This window comes from Cylas formicarius, unplaced genomic scaffold (genome assembly GCF_029955315.1).
Source record: "Cylas formicarius isolate icCylForm1 unplaced genomic scaffold, icCylForm1.1 PGA_scaffold_10__41_contigs__length_53128322, whole genome shotgun sequence".
Taxonomy (NCBI): domain Eukaryota; kingdom Metazoa; phylum Arthropoda; class Insecta; order Coleoptera; family Brentidae; genus Cylas; species Cylas formicarius.
Genome location: NW_026844214.1, coordinates 16,441,265 through 16,451,475, shown reverse-complemented (window position 1 = coordinate 16,451,475; position 10,211 = coordinate 16,441,265). Strand labels below are relative to the sequence as shown.

Genomic DNA, 10,211 nt, shown 5'->3' with positions numbered 1-10,211 from the left:
AAATAAAAACAATAGTTCAAGCTTAATTTAATCGAAGTGTATCTACCGCACTAACAAATTGCAATTCACCTATATATTTAGTTATTTATCTATTAAAATTGGGATAGAAACATGTATGAAAACCCAGCACATCCATTACAAAGGCATCTAAATACTACTGCAAAGTTCTTAAGTTGATCTGGTTAATTATACTACACATAGAATGTTCTAAAAAGGGTTTAGATTAAGTAATATGGTAATACACATGAGTTGCAAATCTATCAAAATGATATAACAATATATATCTGTAGAGCCATGCATTCGGTTTCTTTAGCCTAGTTTATTTTTTTAGTTATACCTTTCACATTCCAGGCTTCCGCATTCCATTTATCATTTATCCATTTTTTTTGTGTTAATTTGGTGACTGAATCGGTATAAATCTAGATTGATAAAAATCGTGACACATAGCTGGAATCCGCATAAACAGAAATAACAGAAAATGAAGACGACTACAACAATTATGTGATCAATATTGAAAATTCAACAGAGGAAACAATATAAACAATAAAGTTTTGGAACAAATACAATACTTTCAATATCTAGGGTGCAACATTTGTTATGCTTATATATTTGGAACAATCACAAGAACGTTAAAGTACAAAACCAGAAAAGAAGCACAATTAAAACTATACTAAACTGTTGCTGTGCGAATTCTTACATATGGAAGTGAGATATGGACAACGACAAAGCAAGAAGAAAGCAGAACAGGCCCAAGAAGTGTAATTTTTAAGAAGGGTAAAACGCTGTAGAAGAAGAGACCAAATATTAAATGAAAACATGAGAAAAGAACTTAACGTCATAAAAGATTAAAGATGACAGAAAAATATGGATGAGCACCGAACAAATACCTCAAAACAATTATACCTGCCCAGACTGCCGAATGTTAGGTAAAACACGGAAAATATGGATGTATTAACAGGCATTAATGCCCAAAGTGAAAGTGGAGATGATGATGTAAATTTATGTGACATGAATGTGACTTTTTATTTGTATTAAACCGTTGATTGCTACGGCAATTTTCAGAAAACTGGCCAAAATGATAATTCGATTTTATCATATCACATTATCTTATTAAAAACTCTTTTCTAGTCTATAGGTATCATCAAAAATCATGTTTTTTAAGGGCTTGTGAATTATCTCGGAGTTGTTTTTTTTTACTGTATTTTAATGAATTTTCTTTTCCCAGAAGCCATCTATCGAAATTAGCACTTTCTATATTGCGTGTTTAATCGTAGCTGGACAAAAATTGCAAGTAAACACAGGACGAGATAACTCGTAGTTGACGTCGCAGTCTACAAGTATCTCGTAGTTGGCAGTCAACGTGTTAATTACTTAAAAAAAATCGCCGAGAAAAATTAACTTTACAACGAGGATATCCATGGATATCTAAATTTGCAAATCGCCAGAATTATCTTTAGCCGTTTTTCCAATATTCACTTTTAAATGTTATGTGAAATTACTAAAACTTAAATAAAAAATCTATAAAGTTTTAGTAATTTCACCTAAGCAAAATAATACAAGTTATCGGAGTTTGATAGATTTGCACCTTATTTTTTTGTAATCTATAATTATCAAAAGATAACAGATAGAAAACCCTTCATTTTTCGCATTTAAAGTTTTTTTCTAATTCTTTAAAATAGGGCTGTAGATATGGTGCAAACTAATCAACACCCTGCACATATAATAGATTATTCGTTTTACTCTCTATTGGAAAATAAAAAGTGGAAAATTTCATTATTGCAACCCACCTTCCTTAACTTCACGATTATTTTATTTTTCAGTTATAGTACGGTTCCGTCCTTTTAAACTACCAAGAGGAAATATTATTATTTTCCTTTTGTTGCGTTTTACATTTTCTATTGCAGTTTTATTACTTTTCCCTAAAATTCTAAGAGCGTTAATATTACCCGCCTCCTAGGGCAAAAATTGAGATCATCGTGTAGCTCACGGTGGCGCTGGTAAATACGGTTCCCATATGTACTAGAAATTTACAATTATTTTTTTTTATTAGTGTTAGCAACCGTAACACATATAACATATGTATATCTATACTATATAAATAATTCATTAAAATCACGTAAAATATGCAAAATAAAAATGACTGGAATTGCTGAACAAAATGAAGTTTATTAAAAATTGAAGATAGTTGGTATAAAAACATCAATTTACTTTTGGCTGGTTCAAAATAGACACAATTAGCAAAGACAGAAAGTATTCTTTTTCAATTCCGTAAACCATTTTTTTAATAGTTCCGTTAGCGGCTTTCTTAAAAAATACTTTTTTTTTGCCCTGAATATCTATGACAAGTTATATTTTTTGAGAGAGCTGTAGGCCATTTCCTTACTTATTTGAACACCCTTGATTTTTTGATGACCTTTTGAAAAATGGTGCACGCTAAAACGATAAAGTCTATCAATCAAAAAAACCACTTCCTTACCACGGAATTAATGCGGTAACTAAAACCCATCGTTTCATTCAATAAACAGTTATTAGAGTGTTAACACTGCTTACGTTATATTTTATGAAATACCTACCAGTAAATAGCTACCGACAGCTAAAAAGAAAAATAGCGAAAAATCGGCTTTGCGTTTTAGAAAACTGTTTATTGAATAAGTTTAAAGAAGCCCGCTGTGCATCTTTTCGGTTGCAGTGACGGCCTGGCTAATTGGCAACCCTCCCTACCTGAATCCATTGGGTTAGACATTAAAACAATTTTATTGGATATAGAAGACGTCGTATTTAGTCCTATTACTTAGTCACTCTTGAGAATAGTTAAAATAAAATAATTAAAATACGCTTACCTTAAAAAAAGTTTGGAAATAATATTACCTTTTAATGAAATAAATAAAAAACATGTGAAATATATAAAATAAAAATGATTTGAAAGGCTCAACAGAATTGAGTTTATTAAAAATATTAAACAAATAGGTGGCATACTTTGAACACAGTGTATTCAACGTAATCAATGTAAATCAATTCTGTAAAAAGTATTACAATGACTGGCAAGGAAATATATTGATGTCTAATTAGACGAACCATTAAAAATAATTCCGGTGGGTGGGTGTGCGCGTGGGTGCATAAACTAGGATGCTGTCTCGTCAGCCCCTGCACTTGGTGCACTGACCAACCGAAGATGGTGTACAGTAACTCAGCATGAACAATGCAAAAATTCCTGCTGGTGACGACGCGTTCCTTTGTGTAAACAAAACCGCAGCCTACTGGTTCGCGGTGTTAAAAAATAGCGATTAAACATTTCCTCTTGGCCAGCGGGAATGTCGATATAAACTCGGAAATTTAGTTAAAATCTGGCTGTGACGATGACGCCCAACTCAGCGTTTGGCCTTCTGATTGTCGCTTGCGGATGTATCGTCATTACAGGTGAGAGAATTGCATAAAAATTAAGCAACTAATTTCGATTTGTATCACAACTAACAATAAATATAATATAATTAAATGTACTAAAAAAATATGCCGTTATTTAAACAAAAATTGCAACCGTTGCACAGACACAAATGGGAGACATCCTCTATGTTTATTCTAACACCTAGAGCTTGCTGACTCACTTGCGCACCCGAAATACTTACGTAAAAAAAATCTGTGGATATAGAGTTGTTCTGCCTTAACAAAAGTTATTTAGACTTTTGTGAAGTATCCAAATCTGTAATAAAATATGCCAAAATATTTCTAAAATATGGATTATTTCATATTTATTGCCCTACGCTAAAACCGAAAATATTAATTAATTAATAGTAATTAATTAGTAGTTAATCTAGGGAAGATATTTCATAATGTATAGTTAATCGTTCCCGTTCAAAAGGTCATTTTAAAAATCTCAAATAACTATTATTAATTAATTATTCTGTAAAATGGGTGTTATTGTAAACAGTAAAATTTATCAGAGTCTATCAGACAGACAGAAAGGGAAAGAAGTATAACCGACATTGTCGAAGAATGTGCTTACCAGATAAAAAACTAACAGTTATATTTTTAACTATTAATTTTTATTCCAAAGCGGTCAAAAAATGGAAAATTTAATAACTTTTTAATTTAATGTCTCATGGTCAATGGAATTTATAAGTTTTGAAAAAATGGGAGGTAGACATTTGATGAAAATTTGATTAGTCACTAAGATTTTTGACTCTGCTCTGTGAAATATTTTCAGTATCGCTAGTACTTGCTCACAACAATATAATAATACATTTCCCCTATATTATTTTATTATGTTTACCTATACCTAATTACCAATTTATATATTTTTTGACAGAAATATAGACCCGAATTTAAATTCTTTTGATGGGATACTTAACCATTTAGAAAACTGAAATTATTACAGCAGTAAACTTATGGAAAATGAGAAAACTAAATAATTTATATAAACTGCTGTTGTGAAAAAATGTGTCGTTTTACTAATTTACTAGTTTTACTACTTTGGTAGTCAAATAATATTTATTTTAATTTCTGTCTCGTCTTCCTTCTGCTATGTTAACTCAAAATATCAGAATGATGAGAAATTGGATACACACACAAGTTCATTTTAAGAGGTAACAACTAACTTTCTGTAATTAATGATTTAATTTAAGTATAAAAAAATGTATTTTCCATGGACACCCTGTATTGCTTGCTAATAAAAAACTAAAATTAAAGATTGACCTGCCAAATCTTCTGTTACTTCCTCCCAACAGTCAACTGGTGCTCCATCGAGAGAATACCAAGAGTTCCTGTATCTTTCCGGTGGAAGCTTGTTCAAAAAATCAATCAGCCATACGTAGAATTTCGAGACATTTGACCGGCATTTGTCTTGAAGGAAATCAAAACCGTTAAAACTAACTTTCCTAATAGCTGTTGGATTCTTGTCAGCCGAAAGCTGCTCATATCTTCTATTGAAGATACCTTCTTCGTTAAAAAATTAGGATGTTTTTGGTTTTGGTTTTTCGGTAAGGATGCCTTCGTCGAAGTTTAATTTGTTTTAACTCTTTTCTTTTAATAATTTGTATGGATAAATGCTATGATTGTGAAGAATTCTTTTAATAGAAGCATGAGTTAAGTTCAAGTCTTGTTTTGCTCATACTTATACATAATTATTTGAACACAGTGCATGCAGATTTTAATTAATATGGCAGTAGATAAGCGTAAAAATAGCCTAAGGGGTTTATATTGTTGCCTTCCTCTCCAGTTACGGACTTGGTTACGGAGAGGTTTCCTAGAAGTTTATTGGAATAATCTGCTTCTGTTTTCATTATTTTTAATCACTTTTGGAGTAATAATTAATAAAAAAATAACTTCATCATGTGACATGTTATTTTATGGCAATCTAGCTAGCGAATAATATGTCGAAATAACTCGATTGTTATATCGAAAACCTGACCATTTAGGTGTAAATGATATACATATAAAATCGTGATTTTACCACCTTACACAAAATTGAAAAAAGTCAAATACAAAATTAAATTAATTAAGTTACCAGAATATTCAATATTACATAGACTGCTCCATTTGGAAAATGTGACTTTTTTAAAATTTTGTTTTAAATTAATGAAATTAGTTAGGTAACAGAATATTAAATATTAAAATTGACTTTTTGTATAAGACAGTCAAATTACGATTTTCTAAACACCCTCTAAACCGCAGCTACAGCAAACTAGTGTTTAGGATTTTGAAAAATTGCAGCCATGCAACGACAAATTTCTACACCCCATTTTCCCAAAACGTCTAATATTTTATTGCCCGTGAGGCACTGAATATTTTATATAATTTAAATAGTAGTTGAAAAGTTTGATACAACAGTGAGCTTGCATCCTAATTGATAGAAATTGGATCAGGGTTGATTTAGAATATTAAAAGAGAAAATAAGATAACCAATTAATTTTTAGTATTTATGTTAAGTATTTGGTGTCATTATAAAAGCTGGCGAGTATAAAGAACAGTTGAAAAGTATATTATAAAAATCTGTGATTTCTGTTAAAATTTCTACTCTTTAGTAGCTTTTCATGTAATAACCTCTAATATAGAATATCTCTAAATAGAATATAATATAATAATTTCGGGGATTTTGATAATAAAATATATAACATACCGGGATTTATTATTTTCTCAATTCCATACTCTAAAACACCCAATTATAATTAAAGTGTTATCTTAGGACATCAGTTTCACTGAAACTACGAACTTTTTCGGTCCTTTAGTCACGAGTTTGGGAGCGATCGGATATTTTCCGAATATTTTAGCCATGTTTGTCAGTTCCGATGGTCACGTTTCACGTCACGTCAGAAAAGAAGAAAAGTATAGTATGCAACACGTTGCAAAGGGGCATTTATCAAATTTGTTGCATGTTTATACTGTTATTACAGAAAATAAAAATCTGTTGAATTCACTTCAACAGTACGGACTTTTATCGATCGAACATAAGAGATAGGTAGATATTTACACTTTTGTTTATCTTGGGAACCAGGGCAAACGACTTATTGATTACGGAATCGTTTTATCAACCAAAAAGTTACTAATGTACTAATAACTGCTTAGGTTGTATTTAATAAAATTTCATTAAATTATATAAATTAAATTAAATTAAATTAATTATATAAAAACGTGCGTTGTGTTTTAGAGATTTTATATTGTGAATCATTGAGATTGTATAGCTAATAAAGAGTGATTGATCTTTTTTTATAGAATCCACCATCTGCAGACCAGACTCGCTGTTCAAAGTGGATTGCAACCTTTGCCAATGTGATAGTTCCGGAAAGAGGTACACCTGTACAGAAAAAAGATGTCCGGTAAGTTTAATTTGTAAAGTCTTCTCATAATCTTTCTCTCTCACTTTCATTCCACCTTATTCCCTGTTTGTCAATGAGATTAAATGAGTGTTGATGTCATAAAGCAGTTGTGAAAATCTAATTCCTTGCCTTCAATTCAATCAATTGAATTCAAATGAAATTCTGAAGAACATCAAAATGCAAACACATAGAAAGTTTCCATTGGTACAAATTTTCTCAGATTCATGCTGGATACATCTGGTTAGACTTTTTCTGTTCCTATTCTAATCCGTCCATACGTTTTATAGCTAGAAAAATATTCTTGATCTTCATCTATTTGTATGTCAATCTTATGTCAATTTTTCACAAATACATGTATCTTCATGGCTACCTTACACTTACGGCGCTGTCAAAATAACTACATTTTCAACAACAACCTTACCATTTAAGTCCAATAGGAACATGAAACGGGGTATGTAAATTAAGTAGACTGACTTTTTTTGAAATCCTCAAAATGACGTCCTTCTGAAGCTACCCAGCCCTGGAAAATGGCTCTTCTACAGCGGTCCAGGCACTCGGAAACTGGAACATCTTTCAGCTTGACGGTTACACAGGCAGTTGCAAATTTTTTAACTTCAGGAAGCCAAAAGTCGCAAGGGTTCATTTGAGGCAAATAAGGAGATTGAGGTACCATAGATATGTTTTTTCTGAGTGATAAGGAGCATTGTCATGGTGCAACACCCAGTTGTTCTTCATGGTTGGTCTCACACGAATGACCCTCAAGAACCTACCGGTGTGTTCATCATGCATTTGATCTTCGACTTCCTTATTACTGCTTTTTGGTGACGTTGAAGTGTGCCACTCCATGCACTAGCGCTTTGTTTATGGGTTGATTCAAACAAGACTTGTCAGAATAATGACACGGTCTAGAAAATGCGAATGGTTTTTGAAACCATTTTTGAGCAGATTTTTGTCATCCCCAATTCATTTGTCACAATCTGATGAACGGTGGTGCAACTTAAATTCAACTCCTGTCCGGTCATTCTCTCAACAGACGATTTGAACGCACAAGATCCCGGATTCTGTCGACATCTTCATCGATTCTTGAAGGTGGTTTATCTTCAATCGACTCTCTTCCTTCTAAAAAACCTGAGCTGTGCTGTAGGCCTACTGAAGTTTAGCAAGAATTTTCCGTTACACTGTGTCCAGTTCTGAAGAATAACCCGATAGAAATTGATGTCACTCATTTTCAGAAGACAATAAAAATAATTGTTTCGTAAAAAAATCGCGACGGACGACCAAATGATTCGAGGTAGTTCAAACCCATACTGAGGACGAGATAGACGGCTATGTTGCTAGTCTCGTTAATTAATTTACAGACCTCGTAAATGAATTGTAAGCACTTTTCATTATCTATCGGAATATTTCATAACAGGATATTTCATTTTGAAAAAATGACTTTTCGCATATTTTGTCTAAGGCCGAATATTCAATTACCTCAGCAATAAGAATTTAAATTGTGGTCCATTTAAGCCGGAAAAAATGTAAAATAATAAATATCTTCACAACCTCTGGAAAATATTTTACAAACATGATCAGAAAGTCATAGCGGCTGGAAAAATGAAACAATAGACTGTTTTCTCAAAACGTCTAATGCTCCAACGACATTCAGGCCCGCCTGTATACTGTTGATTCTTAATCATCGCTACATGTTTTTAGCCCAAAAATTACGAAGATTTTGTTATTGAGATCGACAAAGATCAGCGTGTGGTCTTAAAACCCAAACCTACCCCGACGCTCAAGAAATTCGATTTAGACGATGAATTCCTGTTTTCTCGGAAATTCGACCTGTCCAATATGTTTCATCCTCTGGGATTGAGAAAAGACATGGGTGTAGTCGAGAACAGCGCAGAAAAGAACAACGAAAAACGCAATACTAATGACATATACATTTGAAACGTTTCAATGTAAAGATTTGATATCAATTAATTTTAAATATATGTAATTTTATAAGTTTTTTTCAAAAACAAAATCTTTCATTTAATCGTCCATCATAAAATATAAAAGTTTAGAATTTTGAACAAATAGATTTGGCGACCGTAATACAGGAAACAAATGCTTATTGGTAGTTGTCAAATTGTGATTTTTGGCTGTGAAATTCCGTAATCGATTACATTTTTTCAGAAACCAGTGGGAAAAATCTATGAAGCATCCAAGATCATGGCTTTTTCTGTTGTGGCGTAATTTGTATTCGTTATTTTTAAAATTTTTCTAACTTTAGTTCTTTCAATTCCGTGTAACTATCTTTCTTATTTAATGTATACTTTTTTCAGCTTTTCTTCTGAAACTAACCGCTGTTAACTAGGTGGTTGAAAATAATTCCCGAGAGGGGCAATAAATCAATGGCGTTTGAGATTAAATGTAACAATAATATAACATATAAATAAACAAATATGTCACAGTTTTAGAAATAATGCAAACATCTCAGGGTCCTTTGCAAGTCTACACTAGACAATACTAAGCAAAAATCGAGGTTAAAAAATTCTCTATATTAGCGTAAACGTTTATTCGTTGTAACATTGCCACATTAAAAAAAGGCATTTCTTACAAATCATATCGCCATTGTTAAAGAAAATGTTTAAAGAAATATTAGCAAGGTATTTTGTTCACGCATGCTGAATAAGATTTTTAATTTACATATACCCGTCGATGTCTCAGCTCGTCAATATATTTCCATCGCGTTAAAATGGAGACTATGCCATCTCTCTTGATTATACATCAATCGTGAATTTGACGATTCATTTTGTACGGGTATTCGTATGATCGATTTTCGTTAGGAGCGCCGAGTTTATTCTCTAATTGGGGTGCGTGTCGGCTGGGACGTTTATTGCCGCATATATATCCGTTTGGTTTAATATTAACAATAATTGTTCAGCTCCCAGGAGAAGCACAACGTGAGCGGATGCTGCCCAGGACTGATTACCGCTAACCACAGCGCTAATTGCGCCTGACTAGATGCAGAATTTAAACTGCGAAATTATCATTGACGCGGATCCATAAGTTGCGAGCGTTAAACGATAAACGTGTTGGAAGCGTTAAGCGTCAAGTTAGAACGTCAACTGCAGGTATTCGCGAATTTATTCTTCGATGGTTGCACCCCTAACAATAAATATTGCGCACTTTGCCATTTGGAATTATCTATTTCATAATATTACCTGTAAACCTATGAGTAGCGTTAATAAAGCATTTTTCTTTATCAGCTTTTGTAGTGTTTTGCTCGTTTATGCAAACTGATGTACGATGAAATCCTTTTTTATCCCATTTAAAGTGTCTGCAAGTAGGAGTTTTGTAGAAGGGGAAGTATTATTAAATGCAGAATATTAATTTTTTAATTGAGTCTCCTTCAAGAAGCGATGACGTCAA

General features: G+C 32.4%; 1 protein-coding gene across 1 annotated transcript; it reads left to right on the top strand.

Moving 5' to 3' along the window:
* The first annotated feature begins 3,174 nt into the window (after positions 1–3,174).
* LOC132703301 (uncharacterized) lies at positions 3,175–9,956 on the top strand. Its single transcript, XM_060672469.1, has 3 exons — positions 3,175–3,417; positions 6,706–6,809; positions 8,508–9,956. Exons 1-3 carry the CDS (start codon positions 3,357–3,359, stop codon positions 8,742–8,744), a joined length of 402 nt encoding a protein of 133 aa, XP_060528452.1. The 5' UTR covers positions 3,175–3,356; the 3' UTR covers positions 8,745–9,956.
* Positions 9,957–10,211: the final 255 nt, after the last annotated feature.